Source organism: Nelumbo lutea, chromosome 2 (genome assembly GCF_056320005.1).
Source record: "Nelumbo lutea isolate HS-2025 chromosome 2, American lotus-T2T, whole genome shotgun sequence".
Taxonomy (NCBI): Eukaryota; Viridiplantae; Streptophyta; class Magnoliopsida; order Proteales; family Nelumbonaceae; genus Nelumbo; species Nelumbo lutea.
The window spans coordinates 62,181,967-62,203,035 of record NC_142685.1 but is presented as its reverse complement, the minus strand read 5'-3'; the positions used below and the strand labels follow the sequence as shown (position 1 = coordinate 62,203,035).

At 39.3% G+C, this 21,069-nt stretch overlaps 1 protein-coding gene across 3 annotated transcripts in view; it reads left to right on the top strand.

The window, feature by feature from the left end:
- Positions 1-21,069, top strand: part of NRPC2 (nuclear RNA polymerase C2) — a 109,120-nt gene that overhangs the window by 18,218 nt on the left and 69,833 nt on the right. For all 3 annotated transcript variants that reach the window (XM_088973631.1, XM_088973630.1, XM_088973629.1), the window contains 6 exons: positions 165-224; positions 1,821-1,859; positions 1,961-2,011; positions 2,097-2,195; positions 19,200-19,259; positions 19,336-19,428. In XM_088973631.1, the coding sequence (XP_088829757.1) occupies positions 165-224; positions 1,821-1,859; positions 1,961-2,011; positions 2,097-2,195; positions 19,200-19,259; positions 19,336-19,428 (402 nt within the window). The remainder of the gene's footprint in view (positions 1-164; positions 225-1,820; positions 1,860-1,960; positions 2,012-2,096; positions 2,196-19,199; positions 19,260-19,335; positions 19,429-21,069) is intronic.

The window sequence follows — 21,069 nt, the reverse complement described above, 5'->3', positions numbered from 1 at the left end:
TGAACTTCATGGTAAAAGGCAATCAGTATTCTCTCTCTCTCTCTCTCAATTTGGATTAACACTATTTCTTTTTGCTTTTTGTTTTATTGCAAATAGGTAAAATGTTTGATGTGTTTTAGGCCATTTGTTCTCAATTAACGAATTCAGCCCTTGCCTACTTGCAGGAGTGTGCAGGTCATGGCATATACACACAACAACAGGCTCTTGAGTTCCTTGAAAAGAAGGTCAAAATTTTCTATTCATATATTGAATTTAACTTTTTTTTCCTATTTGTTCATCATAGACGGGCCATTACTCAGAAAGATTTCATGGAGATGTGTATATATGATTTTAACTAAATATGGGATGGGGATCATGAGATAATGAGAAACTAAGTGGCTATTTTGTGTGGGAACTTTACTTTTTCTTTTTCTTTTATTCATTCATCATGGATTGGCCAGGGCTCACAAGGATTCCAAGGAGATGTTCGGATCTGATTTAAATTAAAAGTGGGACTAGGATCATGAGATAATGAGACACTAAGTGGTAGTGGCCGTTGTGTATAAAGCCAGAAATGTTGTATGGAATTTTTATTGATTTAATGGATCTGTGCGGAGTAAAGTATTGAGATGGTCAAGAAGCAACATGTCCAAAATGAGTGTAGTGGAAATGCAAATGTCAAGACAGATTACTGTGAAGATTATAATGGATAGGATCAGAAATGTACATATCAGTAGGAACTAGGAGTAGCCCCAATAGGTTTTAAAATGAGGGTAAATAATTGTGTGGAACACCTATCTTAACATAATCCTAATCAGGGATAACTTGACCAGGAGGGGTGTGCCATTAGAGTCCAATAATTGTGTGCTTTGCGATGGGCATGTTTGGAGAGTTGTTGGTCTAACCAAGAGGGGGAAGGCAGCAATTGAATATTACTCCTGCAGCAGCCTTTTGGTGCATATGGCAGGAGAGAAATGCAAGGATGTTTAAAAACAAAAGCAGCTCGGTAGATTCAGTATTTCAGAAACTCTTGGTGAAATTGTTTTCCTGGCTGGCCATGAACAAGCTTTGTAGGGAAAGAAATTTCAATTCCTTTTTGTATATGACAATCTTTTTGCAAAGAAGAGGGCGGGGATTTAGGAATGTAAGGATGTTGGTCGTGTATCCCCCATTTTTGTATAGCAGCTTGTTATACTTGTTTTGGTTTTTCAATGAAATTGCGCAAAGGCGAGGCGCATTCTAGGGTAGGTGCCTTAATCAGGTCCTAGGCGCAGCCCTTTCAAAAGACGCACACCTGGTGTGCCTCAGCCCAGGTGTGCGTCTTTTGATATCATTAAATATCTTCTTAAAAAGCAATTAAATCTATGAAATCATTATTTCTTGTGTGAAACTAAGATTTTAAGACCCTAACATGGACGTGTTTGGGCTTGCCTCGAGGGACGTGGCACAAAGGCAGCTCGTAGAATTAGGAATGTAATATGTCACATTAGCTACTTGAAGTAGTGTAATTGAGAAAAAAAGAGATTGTGGGTTTTATATGCTTGAAAATGTTTTATATGTTTGATTTCATTTTTAAATTCTCATTTTTAATATCACATTGCAAGGAGGTCTTTGGGCTGTTTAGTTGCACTTTTGTCAAAGGAAGATACTGGTTCTTGGACAAGAAGGTTCATGTTGATTGTTGCATGTGAATATGGTTTGTGGTCTGAGCTAGTGCTTAGGGAGTTGTATTTGATTAAGATCAGTTTAGATTCCTTTTTCTCCATATCTGGTGCACTGCACGTTTATTAAATTTACTTGTTCTACGCTAAATTTGATAATACTGTAATTTGTATTTGCAGGTGAAGAAGTTCTCATTTTCAAATCCTGCACTAGAAAAGGTATTCTAGTGGCTTCCTTTTTATGCCTTTCTCTTGCAAAGCATTTTGCATTTTGTGTGCATCTTTTTCTAATTGCTTTTTCTTATTTTTTCGTTCCACAGGAAGGCAGAGCATTGGATACACTTCGTAATGTATTTATTGCAAATGTTCCAGTAAGTCTTGTTGTAGAGTATACTTGTTCTGATTTTAGCCATATTTTCCAATTTTCACTCTCAACTTTTGTTTCCTTCAAAAAAGGTTCGTCAGAATAATTTTCGTCCAAAATGTATATATGTTGCGGTAATGATGCGACGTATGATGGAAGCCTTTTTGAATAGGGATGCAATGGATGATAAGGTAATGTGCAAGATGCCATTACAAATGCATTTTCTTTCCCTAGATATTTGTTTTTATACTTTCATTATATCTGGATATTTCAGTTGTACATTCTGTTCAATATTATTTGCATTTCTAGAATGTTTTGTTTTCATTTGTTTTGAAATTGCCATATCAGCAAAAAAAAGTTCTTGAACTGTTTTTTTATTTTAAGAAGCAAAAACAAGTTGGTTTGTTTTCAAAAAACAGTTCATGCCTTTGAAATCATAAAAAATTATGATTTTTAATACAAGAACACACGTTACGAGTACAGATATTATATTAATAATGAAAAATGACAAGATATATTGTATGGTTTAAATCAAAAACATGTTTTTCAAAGTATAAACTCAAGTTTTTTTTTTTTGGGTTTCAATTTTAGAAAATCAAACACTTTTAGAACCAAAAACATGTTTTCCTCGTTTTTTTTTTCTTTTAAGAAAAACTTGTCTTCGAACTGGATGGTTTTAATTTGTTTTTTGAACTCGCAACAGGAAAAACACTTCATATTGAAGAGCACACCTTAAGTTTACCATAAACAACATTTAGATAATGCAAAATATTTGACATTGATAGTAGAAAAGTTTATTTGGGGGGAAAGGAAAATACAAAGCTTTAAATAGAGTGAAATAGCCTCTCATGGCAAATGTGATGTTTGGAAAATATTTCGGTTCTCCCAAATGTCTTTCTTTATTTGTATTAGCCATTGAGGCCATGACTTTGGAATTAAGTTTTCTATACGGATAGGGGTCTGCAAATGGAAATATGTGGGGCTTCTTTCAGACCCCAACCATGTAGACACGTGGGGCCACATTTGGAAAGCTTGTTTCAAGCTGGGTCTCGATTCTACCAGAGTTTGAGCAATTTAATAGTGCAGATTTAGAAGAAAATTTCTGGAATGTTCTTGAGATCTCAGCTTGTAATGTAAAAATGTTTTCATAGCTTCAGTTGTTCAGATGTTACCTTGACACCTACTAATGTTGTATCTTTCTTTTTATTTTATAAAATTTTCTTCTTTACTCTTCAAAATAGTAGACATGTGGGGCTACATCATACAGAATCACAACTACAGGTGAGATACTAAGACTAAGAAACAGTAGCAGACATGGGGGTTCCATGACATTAAATAGTTGGGACTAAGCATTTTAGAGCCCAAAAATTTACAGGTGAATGAGCGTTAAATTCTGAGTGAGAGCAGTGCATGTGAGGCCAACCCTGTGGTATTCATCATACTGTTGCATCTTCAGAACAAAATTACTTGTGTACCTTAAATATGAAAGTTAGGAAATAGACACAGGGGGTGGCAGACTGGCAATTACTAACATGAAATTCTATGAACAATGCCGAACATCTTTATCTCTTGATTTGCAGTAGTTGTATTCACATATGAAAAGAACTAAAAGATTATTGACAGATTTGAGTTCTTTATTTCCTATAAAAAATGATTTGAGTTCTATTAGCATCCACCCTATTTTTTTTTTCTTTTTTTGTCTTTGCTCCCAAATTTATAGTTAAGTATAAATATTAATGGGATGGGACTGACAGAACATCTTTTTTTTTTCATGGTCAGAACATCTTTGATACCATTTCCTCTTCTGTTATATTGTTCTTTCTTCTCCTTCAAGAACCTTCTTGTACTTCTGTTTCATGTTTCTTATCAATTTTCTTTATTTTTTTCTTTCTACTTGGCATTATAGCCTTTTTTTTAAAGCCTTCTTAAGGACGATTCTGTGTAGTTTTGAGATCAGCTAACTGCTTGGAAGCTTAAAGGAGCTGTTTGATCTGCTCTTGAAGGCCCGATTCTTGGATTTTTGGTGGACTGTTGCTCTTCAGTGCTGGATCTAGGATAACAACCCAAAAGCAGGAAGAGTTGGAGAGAAAAGTAATCCTACTAGCATCAAGACTAGGATTGTCAGCCTGTGAGGCAATTGAGTTTTTCCCAGTTTCTGAAGGATTTTACAGAGGGTGATTCAATTGGATTGCTCTTCAGTGCTGGATCTAGGATAACAACCCAAAATCAGGAAGAGTTGGAGAGAAAAGTAATCCTACTAGCATCAAGACTAGGATTATCAGCCTGTAAGTGAGGCAATTGAGTTTTTCCCAGTTTCTGAAGGATTTTACAAAGGGTGATTCAATTGGAAGCAGTTTCTAGTGCATCTAGTGAGATTGACACCCTGCTTTACAGTTCCCATCTAACCCGGAAGAACCGGAAGTTGTCATCAGGTTTTTTTTTTTTTTTTCAAAAGGTTCTCTATAATTGTAGAAGCGGCTGATTTAACATTGTAGGGTTTTTGGGGAGTTCGATTGGCTAGTCTCACTTTCATAGGATTCCTGGGTCGCTGGATCTTTGCTTTGGACCAAATTGATTTGGTCCAGGGTATTTTCTATTATTTTTCTTGGTGTTTTAGGCTGTTTGAAGTGCTATGGATGCTATTGATTCTTATCAGAAGTCACTTTGTGATCTTGGGGTGAATTTAGGGGGTTCTGGTGACCTCTAGAGTGCAGGATTGATTACTACTGTGAGATTGGATGGTGCGAATTATCTAGAGTGGTCCCAATCTGCACGTATGGCTATTGGTGCACATGGGAAACTGGGATTGGGATACATCACTGGTGATGCAAAGAAGCCTGAGGTGACTGATGCTTCTTATGCTATATGAACTTAGAGAACTACATGGTGATGAGCTGGCTGTGCAAGTCTATGTTGCCCTATATTAGCAGATTTTTTTTTGGTGGGCAAATACTGATAAGAAATAAGGAGATTTGGCTTTTAGAAAAGCAAGGATATTTGTGGCCTCTCCTGACACTTCTCAAGTCCAGATGGGAGGAGATATGATGACGATAGAAAGGTTTCTTCTGGCGACAAAGTGGAGGAAGATAATGGTCATGGAAAAGAAGAGATTTCTTCTGGAAGAAATCGGTGGAGGATCAGTGATTAAAATCAGATAAGATAAGAGAGCTTTAGTAGTTTTGGGGAGGGAGGCGATTTGCTGGTTCAAAGGTTTTCTCGATGGTACAATCCTTGCAATCACAGAGCTTGGATGGAAAGGATGGTTGGTTTGTGGCAAAAAAGCTTCTTGGTGGAGAAGAAGTGTTATAACAGGGGTACCTTCATTCAGCTAACTGAGGCTTTTGGAAATGGAAAGAAACAAGTGATTTGCATACCAGAAGCCCAAAGGAAGCAAGGTTGGATTTTGTTTGCAGGAGCTCTAGATGAATTCGAGAAGTGGTGGGGATTGTTAAGAAAAATGAACATTCCTATCCAAGTATAGGAAATGTCAGCATAGGTAGTGATTTAAAAGGTGCGCCTCTAGATGAATTCGAGAAGTGGTGGGGATTGTTAAGAAAAATGAACATTCCTATCCAAGTATAGAAAATGTCAGCATAGGTAGTGATTTAAAAGGTGCGCCTCTAGATGAATTTGAGAAGTGGTGGGGATTGTTAAGAAAAATGAACATTCCTATCCAAGTATAGGAAATGTCAGCATAGCCTTTCAAAAGGCGCACACTTGATGTGCCTAGGTGTGTGCCTGGTGCACTCAGCCTAGGCATGAACCTTTTAAAAATTTGACGCTTTTTTCCTTTTCTTGAGAACCCTCTATTTGGTAATTGTTGTTGCCATGCCTAGGTGTGTGCCTGGTGCACTCAACCTAGGCATGCGCCTTTTGAAAATTTGACGCTTTTTTCCTTTTCTTGAGAACCCCCTATTTGGTAATGTTGTTGCCATTAAAAATGGGTTATTCAAATTTTTTTTGATTATCATCGATCGGTTGACCCAAAGTGTAAACCATCCTACATGGAAGTATTAAAAAATGGGGTCAAAGGAGTGGGTTATAGGTTGAACCTGGGCTGAACCAGCATGTTGAACCGGAAACCAATTTCCACCAACATGATGACTTAAGTGGCACGTGCATTGGTTTTAGTAAGGTGATGGTGGACGATAATCATGCTCTATCATCGTCCCCATCAACCCATGACAGTCAAACAAGCACAAACTCTTCACAGGTGCATGGGGGAATCGGAACAGGCCTAATCCTTGCTATTATAGGAATAAGGTGGATTGGAAGGATGATGATGAAGATGATCAGTGGGTTGACTGTGAAGACTCAAAAGATGACTTCTCCTTTGAAGATGATTCTAGCATCGGATGTTTTGGGTCACGGTTTAGGTTTGCGTGGAGAGTGATGAGGACTTTCACATTGTCTCCCTCTTCGAGGGAAGGGAGGGCGCAGTTAATAAGAAGAGTTCACAAATTGAAGACTTATCCCATTCCACTAAAAGCATAGATGGTGATCTATAGCTAACACCAGATAACGGCCTGAAGAATCTTTCAAAATGCTAGGAGGGGAATAGAGGTATCCAAGGGGGTAAGGATCTCAATCCAGGCGAGAGACAAGAGCAAGATGTCTAGTTGGTGCTTAAGCAGGGGAACTAGGAGGATATAGAGGATATTTTGGGCAAGGGTACAAGTCCTGAGTTGGCCGAGCAAGTACTCCTTCGAAGCTTTCCCAATTAATTAGAATTGAACTTGGGGGGTATGGAGAGGAACCAAAAGAATCAGGGTACTGAAGTTTCTGTTACTAAAACTCCCATCGTGTTTACATCTTAAACAATCACCGGTAACCTCGATAACTCTGTTGGTTTTGATTTTGATACTAATATGTGTTTTAATGGTCCTATAGATCCTTTGGCTCCCATCCTTGGCTCTAATTTGTCCATGAATTTGTTGGTAGAAGGAGAGACGAGTAGGGGATTAGGAGGCGGAATTGGTGAAAAAGGAGGAAGGATGGGTGATCCTGAAGTTAGGGGGTGAGAGGATGCAAAAGACTAAGGAGCAATGACTGATAAGCGGTTGGGTACAGATGGGGAAAAAGAAACCATTGGGGGAAATTGTTGAAGGTTAATTAGTTTTATGATGTTTTTCTGAGTAGATGTTTTATGTTAGTTGTTAGATAGGAGGTGAGGACCATAGTAGTTATGTGAGTCCAAATTTTATTATGTTTTTTGAGTGTTATATATGCTGTTTTATGTTTTGCCCCCCTATAAGGGCATAGTTGTCTTTGTACTGTTATATTATTTTAGTATAAATAATTAGTGAAGGGGGCGGCCAGATGATTTCTCTATTTTTTTTCAACTTCTTTTCTTCTCTTCTTCTCCCTCTCTCTTCAAGAAACTACTTTCTTTCATATTTTTTAATTCAGCAGATTTCTACTTGGTATCAGAGCATCGGCTAGGGTTTCTTGAAGCATTCTCATGCAGCCCTAGATCAGCCGATTGCATGAAGTAGTAAAGGGCTGATCGATTTGTTATAGATTGCCCAGTTCTTGGAGTTTTTGGTGGGATCTAGACATTAGGAAGGTGATCTACTGTTCGACATCAAGATCAAGAAGAACTGGAGTACGGGGAAGAGTCCCAGAAAAGTTGGACTCTTTGTTTTTGATATGATCTTGGGCGCCTAGGTATTGTTAGTTTTCTTTTGATTTTTTGAAGAGGGCGGTTTGGTTTCTGAAATTTTCTAGGCCTTTTGGAGTGATCGATTCACTTTTCTCTCTGTTGGGAGGCATGGGGAGGAGAGGGATTTCCTTCCAGGTAGGGTTTTCTTCTTTCAGAAGGGTTGGTTTCTGTGTGTGTGGTATTAAATTAATTTTTGAAGGTCTCCAATCTATTTCTTTCTTACTGTTGAACTATTTGAAGTAAAATGGAGAGTTGGAATACAGAGATGAAATTTACCGGTACTGTGGGACTAGGTGTTGGAGGTAGTAGTGATATTTTTGGGTCTGGGACCATTACTATAGTAAAACTTGATGGTATAAATTATTTGGAGTGGACACAATCAGCTAAGATGGCTTTTGGTGCCCGTGGAAAATTAGGGTATCTCTTTGGGGAGGAGAAGAAACATGATACAGACTCATCCCAATGGGTGCAAGAGAATTACATGGTAACGTCCTAGCTCTGTAATTCTATGTTACCTCATTTTGCAAAAAATTTCCTATGGGCTAATACTGCTAAGGAGATTTGGGATGGAGTGACTGGAATCTACTCTCAGAAGCAAAATGAAGCTAGAGCCTATCAGTTAAAAAATCAGATGATAAGTATGAAACAAGGAGAAAAACCTCTTGTTGTGTATTTCTCCATGCTGAAAACCCTATGGCAGGAAATAGATCACTAAGAAACTGTGTTATGGGAAATTGTAAATAATGCAGCAATTTATCACAAAATGGTAGAGTAATAGGGTTTTTGAGTTGTTGGTAGGGCTGAACCCTGAATTTGACATTGCTAGGCAGTAGATTCTTTCTAGGGAGAGTGTGACACTCTCTCAGGCCTATGCTTTTGTTTTTGGAGAGGAGAGTTGGAGGAATGAAATGCTGAGATAGCCTGGGATTGACCAGTCGGCTATGGTTGGTACAACAAAACCTAAGCCGAATGGAGACAGGGGGAGTAGTGATAATAGAAGGGAAGATAAGAAGTACGTGGTGTGTGATTATAGCAAGAAGCCTAAGCACACCAAGGACACTTGTTGGAAGCTTCATCCAAATCTTATGATTGCTCGGGTAAGAAACAGGAAGGGAAATGCAAATGTAGCCACTACAGGAGACTCTTCATCCCCTCTCTCCCAAATTGATTGGGAATCCATTGCAGTAGCAACAGTGGGAACATAATTGGAGAGGTTTTGACAGCTTTTGAGTAAGAAAGGTTCACCCAGCTCTAGCCTTCCAAATGGACAACAGAATGCAGGAGCCAACTACACCACTTCCTTTGCACATACAGGTAGTTCATATGCAATTGCGTTGAGTATGAGACATCCGGGGGTAGACAAAGAACTACGTTGAGTATGAGAAATTTCAATTCCTTTATTGATTCTTTTGAGCCGAGAGATATTCCCTTGGGCAATATTTTTATACATGGGACAATCTTCAAACAACCCCTATTCTATCCAAGCTTGATAGGATTTTAGTTTCACCGAATTGGGAAGAGCACTGGCTTGGATTAGTTGGGAGGAATCTCCCAAGAACACCTTAGGCTATTGGCCCATCTGTTTGTTTAAGAGAATCAGTGATGGTGGCCTAACTCCATGTAGATTTGAGAATATGTGGCTCACTTACCCGGATTTATTCAAGGCTTGGTGTAATAGCTTAGATCAGTTTCGAATGTGGGAAGGCCAAAAGTTCCTAAAGAAACTCCAATTATTGAAAAAGGGGTAGAGTGAATTGGGAGAAATTTGGAAGATTGGAGGAGAAGAAAGCTGATTTGATTTCCTAGATTGAGGCAATTGATAGCAAAGAGGTAGAAGGATCCTTTCGTGAAGGTGAATGTGAGTTGAGATGGTCTTTGAAGAAAGAACTATGGAAGACTTTATTGAGGGAGGAAATATGTTGGAAATAAAAATAAAGAGAGAGATGTATCAAAGAAGGTGATGGAAATACAAGGTTTTTCCATGCCATTGCAAATGGAAGGAGAATGAGGAGCATGATTACTTCTATATTGGTGGGGGAAAATGAGATTATAGGCCCAAGTGAGATTGCAAAAGTATTCTTAGAGCATTTCAGGCCTATTTATAGAAGACCCCAAGTCGAGTGGTAGAGGGCTGAAGGCACTGATTGGGAGACTTTAGGGGATTCTCAAGTCCAAGTTTTGGAAAAAAAGGTTTGAAGAGAATGAGACTAAGGAAGCGGTCTTTTCCACTAGGACCCGATGGTTTCACAATGGCTTTCTATCAAGACTGTTGGAACATGATCAAAGGAGATTTGCTAAGAGTGTTCAATGAAGTCTATAGAAGAGGAGTGATAAGTCCGGGTATGGACTCTAATATTTTAGCACTAATCCCAAAGAAGAACAATGCCAACCAGCCAGGGGATTTCAGACCAATAAGATTAGTCACCATTATTTACAAGGTGATAGCAAAGGTTTTGTCTTTGAGGATTAAGAAGGTGATCCCCCTACTTGTTTCTCAGTCACAAGGGGCCTTTGTACATGATAGACGAAGCCCTAAGTAAATTGATTTCGAGAGCAAATTGTCTGCAGCCATTCGGGGGTTGGTCAGTGGGGAGGGATAACGTTTGAGGCTGGTAGGGAGGGAGTAGAAAATTTGAGGCTGGTTGTGAAACTCTTTGAGAGGATGTCTAACTTGAGGATTAGTTGGTCTAAGAGCTTATTGGTTGGAACCAACATTGAAGAGGATGAATTGAGGTTTTTGGAAAATTCCCTTGGCTGTGAGAAAGGAGAGTGGCCATTGAAATACTTGGGCTTACCCCTAGGAGACAACCCTAGATTTGTTTGTTTTTGGTCTCCGGTTATGGAAAGAATCGAGAATTGCTTGGCGGGGTGGTAAAGGAACTATATCGCATTGAGGGGGGGGGGGAGAATAACTCTAATCAAGTTTACCCTAGCAAATATTCTAGTGTATTACATGTTAGTGTTCAGGATGCCATAAGGGATAGTGAGGAAAATAAAAAAAATCATGGGGGATTTTCTTTGGGAGCCAGGGGAAAAAGTTAGATCGTTTGGTTAGATGGGAAAAAGGTAGTGAAATTGAGGGTAGAAGGGGGTTTGGGAATTGGTAATGTTTGGTTAAAGAATCAGGCCTTGCTTAGCAAATTGCTTTGGAGGTTTCCAAACGAAAATGAGAAATTATGCCACAAAGTTGTTGCAAGCATTCATGGCATGTTAAGCAATGGATGGAATTCTGGATGTCTCTGTAGGGCTACTTTGGCTTCTCCTTGGATGGTCATCCATGATTTTCTCCCTACTTTCCTAAATCATATCAGGTATGACTTGTCCTACTTTTGACAGGTTGTTTTCTTGTAAATCCGTTCTGCACTTGTTGGTCGCCACCTCCTCTTCTCATCCTTTCCCAATCAAAGAAATTTGGTGCCCTCCCATTACCCCTAAAATCAGTGCTTTTTGTTGGGAAGTATTTCATGGTTGTATTAATACCTTTGATGTACTTCAACAAAAAAGACCAAGTTGGTGCTTGCCCCTTAATTGGTGTGTCTTGTGTAAGTTGAATGGTGAAACTGCTTTCCACCTTCTAATATCTTGTCCTTTTGTCAGTTTCATCTGGAATTGGTTTCCTTCCTTTTTTTGGTGCAGGTGGTCTTCTCCTACTGGTATAATGGTATTAGTGGCATGGAAAGGAGGGTTAGGATCCTATGGAGGTGTACTAGAGCTGCACTACTTTGGACTATTTGGGAGGAAAGAAATGCAAGCCTTTAGGACTATCTAAAGGTTTTGGCAGACAAGAAGGTCAAGATGGCAAAGGTCAAGGAATAGGGCTGAGTGGTCAACTACGTGGAGAGCAAGTTTTCAGTAAGGAGAGTAGTAAATCTTATGCTCAGGTGGTAACAGAAGGTGAAATCTCGGATTCAATTTCAAATCATAGAAGGAAGGTAAAGGAGTCAGACCGGGTTGAACCAAAAAAGGGTGAACTGGAACTTGGGGTAGGGGGCACTGAGCGTGACTTAGTAAAGTCTCATGTGCCAGAACTTATTAACTCGATTAGGCCTCAAAATTTTGTTGGGCCTCCTAAAAAAATAAATGGTGGGCCGCGGATCAAGTTGGCCCATGCCAAGGCTCAGGTAAGTGGGTCTTGTGACTCACCTAAGTCACACACTCTTGGAAAAGGAAAAGCTCTAATAGATGGTAAGAACTATCTATCTCCCTCTTCCTCGAGTTTGTTCTATCAGGGTTGCGCATGAGTAGTAGTATCGGCCCCAACCTACCTACAATGGGTTCCGACCAAGAGGCCCAATATCCTTTCTCTGGACATGCAGAACCCCAGAAGCTTGAAATGACACAACTTAGAACTTTTTGAAGATAGTGAAGACTCAGATGAAGAAGGTGGCGATGATGAAGTCTCGACTGGTACAACAAGTTTGGGAAATATTGATTTGCAAGAAAACGTGGATATGTTACAGGAAGGAAGCTTCAGTACAAAGGTTCTTTTCTTAGAAGGAATCTCTCAAGAGGAAGAAGGGGAGATGAGAAGGATAGAAAGCACGATTTCAGATGTTGAGCTTATCACACCCCTCTTCCATGAGGGAGCAACTACAACCTCTCAGAAAACAAACAAAGTTCGTATAAAGGCACAAGAATTTCCGGTGGACTGTGAAGATAGGTCAGAAAGGAACAAGCACGGGCTTCTCTGGTGGTACGACTTGACAAAGGTGAAAATTTAACTTTAACCACCTCATTACAAATACCAACTAAGGGGATAGACTTGGCACTACCTGTAATTTCTCAGATGCAAGCCTCGTTTCTTCTTCATTCTCCTACTATGCGATCAGGTATGGGTGTCCATTCGGTTTCTGTTACTGATGTGTGTGTTCAGCTTGTTGTAGATACTCTAATATTCCATCTTGAAGGAGCAGATGTGGTGGCTAAAAGAAATTCCATTGCTGCAAGCTAGATTCACCTGGTCTGACTTTCAAGATAATCCGTTGTGTTCAAAGCTGGATAGGTTTCTATTTAACTTAGAATGGGAAAACTACTGGGGGAACTTGGTCTCTAGAGCTTTGCCTAGGGTTACATCAGACCATTGTCCCGTTAAGATTGGTGTAGAATCCCTAGTTAGTGGACCTAAACCATTTAGGTTTGAGAATATGTGGTTAACTCATCTTGGGTTTGAAAGCATAGTGAAGGATTGCTGGAACAAGGAGTTAAGGGGAATAAAGTGGAAGGAATTAAATTTCATCAGAAGTTGAAGAGACCGAGTCAAATTGAAGGAGTGGAATAAAGATCACTTTGGTAGGGTGGAGGAACAAAAGTTGAGCTTGGTCACACAAATTGGAAAATTGGATGAGAAGGAAGCCCATGGGTTGTTGAGTGAACAGGATAGAGAATCAAGAAGGCAATTGAAGAAGGAGGAAGAACTTAGTAGCTAGACTTGAAATAGAAGGGCAGGTAGTTACCAACCAAGAGGATATAGCTAGGACCTTTGTAGATCATTTTAAATCCATCTATAGTAGGTCTTTGAATGAGAGGATGCCTTTGGAAGGTTTGGAATGGCCGAGGTTAGAGGAAGAAAAAGCAAGGTGGTTAGAAAGGAATATTGAAGAAGAGGAGATCAAGAGGGCAGTGTTTATGATGGATAGATCTAAGGCGCCAGGCCCCGACGGATTTACTATGGCTTTCTACCAAGATTGTTGGGACATCCTGAAAGAAGATTTTTGTGCTGCTGTTGAGGAATTTTTAGAGAATCATATAGTAAGTCTGGGAGTCAATGCCGCTTTCTTGGCCTTATTCCCTAAGAACTCAGATGCTATCCGACCTAAGGACTTTAGGGCAATTAGTTTGGTAACTAGCATTTACAAAATCCTGGCTAAGGTGTTGACTTTGAGGCTTAAAGCGATTCTCCCATCCTTAATAAGCCAAGCACAATGAGCCTTTGTACAAGGAAGACAGATAGCAAATCTGATCCTAATTGCTAATGAGTGCATGGAGGATATGAGATGATCTAAAAGAAAAGGCTTTGTCTATAAGTTGGATTTAGAAAAGGCCTACGATTTGGTGAACTGGCACTTTTTGGTAGAAGTATTGAGAAATTGTGGATTTGGGAATAAGTGGTGTAGTTGGATTTATGGATGTCTAAGTTCCTGCCCTTTCTCTGTAATTAAAGGGTGGAGAAGATGTGATTAAAGGGTGGAGAATAGGGAGGGGTGGTTTTCCGGTCACCCATCTCCAATTTGCAGATGATATTCTGATTTTCTGTGATGGGGATGATATTGAGAGAGTGAGGAATCTCAAGGAATTGGTTAGAAGCTTTGAGAGGTTGTCAAATTTGAGTGTCAACTTCGAAAACAGTTGTGTAGCTGGTGTTAACTTGGAGGATAGGGAGGTGGAGTTCATAGCAAGAAGTTTAGGTTGTTTTATCTCGTCTTGGCCTATGACCTACTTGGGGCTTCCGTTAGGGGCAAACCCTAGGGAGAGTAGCTTTTGGTGGCCAGTTGTAGAGAGGTTCCAAAAGAAGTTAACTTCGTGGAGGAAAAACTACTTATCCTTGGGGGGTAGAATCACGTTGATAAGAGCCACACTTGCTAACTTACCAACCTATTTCTTGTCTGTGTTTAGGATTCCACCTAGGGAAGCTAAGAAGCTAGAGAAGCTGATGAGAGACTTTCTTTGGGAGCAGGGGGAGAGTAAAAAGAATCACTTGATAAAATGGGAGGTGGTTTGCTGGAATAAAGAGGAAGGGGGATTGGGTTTAGTGAATTTGATTAAAAAAATAAAGCATGCTGGGGAAGTGGCTATGGAGGTGGCCAATGGAGAGAGAGAGAGAGAGAGAGAGAGAGAGAGAGAGAGAGAGAGAGAGAGAGAGCTTTGGCCCGAGGTGGTGGGTAGTATTGATGGTCGCTCAGAAAACGGATGGGATGCTAGAGTATCATGGCGGGCAACCTTGGCAAACACCTTGGAAAGCTATTCATGGCATTCTTCCTCAATTCCTCAGTTTTGTCAGGTATGATGTTTGCAATGGTAACTCAGTCCTATTTTGGGAGGATACTTGTGTGGGAGAGGTTCCATTGAAGGACCTTTTCCCTTCTTTGTTCTCTGTTTCAAGGTACAAAAATCATGTTATGTCAAAGTTTTTTTCCATTATGAATAACCCATTAACACCAAACTGGGACTTTGGGTTTCGTTGAGGTTTAAGGGAAGAGGAAATTGTGTCTCTCACAAATCTGCTAAGTCTACTTGATACAGTAAGTTTGAACCCTTCTGAACATGATACTCTGATTTGGACACCCCAGCAGAGTGGATCTTTTTCATGTGCTTCTTTTCTTAAATCCATTACTTAGTCTACCCCCAACCAGTCTTTCTTTTTTAAGGAAATTTGGTGCAGGCCTGTTCCCCCTAAGGTTATGGCTTTTGTGCTGGGAAGTGCATTATAGGAAAATAAACACCTTTGACACTCTGCAAAGAGAAGACCTTTTCTCGGCCTCTCACCTTCTTGGTGTATTCTTTGCAGGTCACATGGTGAGGACTGTAACCATATACTAATATCTTGTTCATTTACTGCAGAGTTATGGGAGTGGCTCTTCTCATTGTTCGGGTGCTGGTTGGTTAGGCCAGCAGATGCAAGTTTGTTCTTTGGTCCTTCTTTCTTCCCTTGGCGGCACAGAAGAGGAAGAATTATGTGGAGGTGTGTAAGAGCAGTGCTGATTTGGTCAATGTGGGAAGAAAGGAATGTCAGAATTTTCCAAGAGAAGGAGAGAAGGCCAGAAGAGATGAAGGACTGCATTCTAAATAGGGTGATTTGATGGCTAAAATCACTGGATTTTTTCCATCAATTCTCATTCAATGATGTGTGGAGGAGTTGGTTAGTAGTGGCTAATTGCTCATCCAAAATAACATAAGTGAGCATGGCTTGGGAACTCCCTCCTGAAAGATTCTTGAAGCTGAATTTCGATGGGAGCTCTCTTGGTAATCCTGGTCCGTCAGGGGTGGGAGTACTGAGGAATGAGAGTGGGAATGTGGTCCTTATTTTCTCAGGACCCATAGGAGTTGGAAACTCTACTAGAGTGGAACTTGCTGCCACTATCCAGGGAGTACAATTAGCAGTGCAGATAGGTGTGGAACAGATGATATTAGAAGGGGACTAGGTAGTAGTGGGGTGGCTACAAAATCCGGAATCTGTAGTTTGGTGTTTTAAGAATGAAATTAAAAAGTTCAACTGTCTAACAAGAAGCTTGACTGTAAGAATACAATGGGTGGGGAGGCCAGCAAACTCTATGGCTGATGGTCTTGCAAAGCAAGGGGTGAATAGGGAAAGTTTGTATTGGGCTCAATTGTAGACTGAATCTGTCTTCTATCTTTTGTCTTTATTTCTACTGGTAGGAGAGGACACAGCTCGTGCCTCTCCAAAGGAAGCTTGTAACTTCACTAGTTTTATTATTGAAATTGATCCTTTTTAATTATAAAAAAATAGCTAGCTATAAAAAAAGGTAAAAGAAAAATGTAAGTAGGCATTAGTCGAAACACTAACATTGAGGGTGGCACATTGGGCAAAAAGCTTGAAGTTGTTTTCAGTTTTTAAGGTTAAAGATTTCTTTAGGGTTTGGGGACTTATTGCTGCCTCTTCATCTACAGGACAGCAGCTTTTTTAGGTATGGTCTCCTCCAATAGATGGCTGGAAGAAGCTGAACTTTGATGGGGGTTGTGTGGGTAATCCAGGCCCCTCAGGCATTTGGGGGGGGGACATTAGAGATGAAGATGGAAACATTATTGCATTGTACTCCGGTCCTGTGGAGTAGGGCGGTGTGGAAAGGCAGAGTTTCTAGCTGCAGCATATGGGGTTGAGAAGGATAAAGAGTTGGGTATTAATAGACTGATCATTGAGGAGACTCAAAAACTGTAATAAAATGGTTGCAGAAAGGGGAAGGGGTGACATTACAGCTGAAGAATGAACTCCAAGATTTAAATGGATGTCAAGGAGCATGTCAGTCCAGGTGGGGTGGGTGAAGAGATTGGCAGATAGCTTAGCAAAACAAGGGGTTCAAAGAAGACGTATGTTTTGGACACATCTGTAATTCTGTTTTGTGTCAGCTTACTAAAGCTGATTTCTTTCACAACTTGTTGTATCCTAAGTTTTTCTAATTAGTGAAACTATTTCAGCGTTATGAGTGTTAGATTATCTATAAAAAAACCGAGTGTTTGTATTTTTGACTGGACTTAACAAAGATGAATGATAGCTAGCTGAGAACAAAAATAAATTGTTGTCATCAGTCAAGCCTCAGAGCTCCAACACTAATTGGTGTTGCATTCTGTTAACATATTTAATCCAAGTTTGCTGTGTAGTCTTTTAGAAATCTTCAACCTCATTCCAAACCACCTTGGAACTTTTTAATGTCTTTTTCCCTTCACACATACCTTACCTCATGTGCTTTTCTTGTTCATCTCTATCATATGGTTCTCTCCTATTGCAAAAGGGTAGATAGTAATAATTAGAATTGCTGGAAGAGGATCCTATTTTGTTTTTATTTGTGAAAGGGATATTTGGAGCCTCGAGTAATTCCAAAAAAAAAAGAATTTTGATCTGATTGAAACATCTAAATGAATTGAGTTGAATCATTTCTTGTGCTTATGAGGTAATGGATATGAAAATCTCTCTCTAAGCAAATCTATGCTTTTTAATTTTTGCAAATATTGGATTCCCCCTCAATGGTCTACTGGAATCAGACCTATAGTAGGCTAAGTATCAGAGATTAAGGCGATGGTTTGTTGAAGATGGAAGAAAATAAATGAATCTATATTAGTTTGTTAAAAGGGTTTTGGATGAAAAACTATTAGAAATCAGCTGTTGTAGATTAGTATTCATACAATGGAAAATCTCAACAGCAACTTTATATATGATAAGAAAGAATATTTGGGATTGCTTGAGGCCTTTGCTTGGCTCCTTCCCTTGGACAGCATCTTGACAGTGAAGCACTTGAAGGAGATAGTAGTCTTCAAAGGCTTCTTTTGATCCTCATCACCGCTTTGGTGTTTTTTTCATAGATTTTGAAGGAGAGGTATAAGAACTTTTGAAAACCGCTTGGGAAATTGCGAAAAATGTGTTGAGATCCCATGCTTTCAGTAATGTAAACAACAGTGTTTGTTGTTACTAATGGTGAATTGGTGTGATGGCAAATATGGTGCTATGGGATACTGAGGGGCAAGGGAGAGCAATGCTGCATGTGATAGGGTTTCATAATAGAGTTCACACTAATGATGAAGGGGTTGCAGCAGGAGAGCCGTTCTTTCGTAGCTGCTTGGTTGGAAGTTTTGAAGATTTTGCCGCGAGCATAGGGAGGTTGAAGATTGAGTGTCAGTTTACTACTGTTATAGCTATAAACCATGATTAGGTGGCTAGGTGGCGGCATCTTGTTGTTTGTTCTTTTGTTGGAAATGGAAGTGTTAGATGCTCTTGACCATAGAAGATCTCTGTACAGGAAAAAATTACATATTGAGAGATGTTTTTCCTCTTATAGTAGCTGATGATTTTGAGGGGTTATGCCTGGTGGTGGGTCAACATTTTGTTTGTATTCTTGAACATTTAATGCATCCTGACATTTACTAGGATGGGGAATGTTTTTGGGGGTTTCAGTATGGTAGATACTAACACTCTCTGCTAAAAAGTATTTGATACTTTGCCTCCTTTTGCGTGTAGAAACCTTGTGTGGAATTTCCAAAACCTTGGATTTGGTAGGTACCAAAGAGGTGTATGTTGCTTGGGTGGTGGTGGAGGGGGAAGCTCTGGAGGTATTTGGAACTACATTCTTTCTTGGTTATCTGAGTGGGATTTTTAATTGGAGTCGTGTGTCATTTGGTTTTGGAGGCATTGAATCGTTATCCTGTCCATTGTTCATGGAATTCCCACTAAAACTTTTAGATGGGCTGCAATTCTTTAGTTATTGGAGGAGTAGACCTCATATCAAGATGAATAACTTTGGAAGACCTAGCTAGAGTGGCAATGACATGATGCTCATCTAGATCTAGGCTATCTTGTATGTATTGAGCATTGGTCTTGTGGAGAGGACAGGCGTGTGAGGCTTTTAATGGACAAATCATGTGTGAATGCTTTTTCAAATTGTACTCTATGATGCCCACATACACAGAATTGAGCATAAATATGGGAAAGGAAGATATGACTCTTCATTTCCTAAAATCCTGGACATAGATACAGGTATTGGTACTGGTATCCAATATATCGTATATCATGAGTTTATATCTAGTTTTTGAAGCAAAATGTCATTTCTCCAGATTTATGTCTTGCCAAATTTAATTAAAATTTCTGTCATGTGTGGATATTTTTATAGTATAATTGTTAAAACATAGCACTTTATATATTTTCAATGTGTTAATGGCTTAATGCTATAGATTACATCTAGAAGCATCTATGCATTATCCAGTATTGGGTCTGATAGATATTGGATACAATACCAAGTATGCTAGGGATGTACAGGGATCCGGGTATCATAGATTGTGCTCATGATAAATATTTTTCCTTGTATTGCAGGACTATGTAGGGAATAAACGGTTGGAGCTATCTGGACAGTTGATATCTCTTCTCTTTGAGGTAATTTAATTAATTTTATATTTGTTCTAACCAAGTTTGTAATATCACATATTTCTTACGAGATGTTATTTTGTAGGACTTGTTCAAGACAATGAACAGTGAGGCCAGGAAGAGCGTTGATTTGCAATTGGCAAAGGTTAATCGGTCTGTTCCAGTTGATATTGCTAGAGTAAGTGGGTGAATCTTGTTTATCTTAACTTTTCTGATCAGACAGCTCAGTTCTTAGGCTGCTTTTAGTTGCAGTGCAATTTTATTTGCACTTAGTACAAATGCATGGGAGTGCAAATGAAAAATGGAAATTTTTGTTTAATTTTGTTTCGGGCTTTTACTATATTCTGCTTCATGTCTAAATTTACTTCGTTTGTACCACATATAAACAAAATAAGTTAAAATTTGAAACAAAAATAAGTCAGAATTTACACTCAAATCATTTTCACTTCCACACTTTTGCATCAGTGCAAATTTATTTGCATTGCAACCAATCACAGCCTTAATTATATTTTTGGGGTGGCATTAAGCAGATCAGCTATCCATTGATCAAGTCATTGTCATATAACTTAATTTTAGCATTTGGAAGGGGCCAAGTAGCTTGGCCTTGAAAAACATATGGTGTTACTTTTATGATAACAGACACAAGTTTCACATATGATGTTACTTTTGGTATTTGCTTTTCTTGATACACTATGGAGACACTCTTGTACAATATTCCTATATTTTATGTCTTTTTTTTTTTTTTTATAATTTTCACTTGTGAAAGAACAGATATGGGGGGGGGGGTGCATTTTATGCTTTGTTCACATGTGGGGATTTTTTTTTTCTTTTTAAATGGCAGTTATCTGCTCTCCACATATTCCATCTAAGATATGCTTCTGTTTTGACAGCATACCATAACAAAATCCTCATGGCTGACCATCTTATATTACAAGGCAGAGAACTAATCTGTGCATGATGTGTGAACAGCTTCCTAAATTTGTTTCTGATTGAATATGTCGGTCAATCAACCAGAGGTAGTTTGGTCCTTTTTGTAATTTGCATACAATCTGTACTGATAAAAAATAAAAAAAAACTATACACAATCTGTAGTATATAAGTAGTATGGGCTGGATGAACATCTTCCAAGTGCATATCTGGGAGAAAGCATGAGGCGTTTGGAGCAATTGGTTCAAAAGCCTTCGAGCTAGACATTTGGAGAGGATGTTACGATAACAGAGAGGAAGAGGAGCCTGGTCAAAGGTGTTACACAAAGGGGGTTGGGTGAAATAGTTGAAGAATTTCTTCCAAGTGGCTTTAAAGGAGAGTGTAAAAGAGGGAAGGTTCTCATTAGTTTAAACTGTTGGTTTCAGTTGGAAAAGCTGAGATGCATCTGCTTTTTGGGAGAAACCAATAAATCGGGTTGGAGAACTTTTGATCACCTGTTGAATTTACTATTAGTGCGCTCAGTTTTTCATTCTTTTGGGTTTCTGTCTCAGGAGGATTTCCTAAAGCTTGAGGCTGGTCGTAGCAAAGTGGTCTCAATTAGTGGTTCCGCTCATATTTTGATTGTCAGTCGAGAAGGGCCTTTCAGGAGAAGAGAGATAAATCGCTTGCCAACCACCCAGTTTGTGAGCATAGACTTTGTGCTAGGTGTTAGAATTCAGGTCTGCCTTAGAGTTCTGCCTGTCTAAGATCTGTTATGTAGAAGAAGAAAGGTGAAAGAGAGAGAGAAAGAGAGAGAGAAAGAGAGAGACAAAGAGAGAAGAGAGAATTCTGGTTCGAATTGAAAGAGTCAACATGACTTCTCCCAGTCGGCTAGGAAGTATTTATATTATTA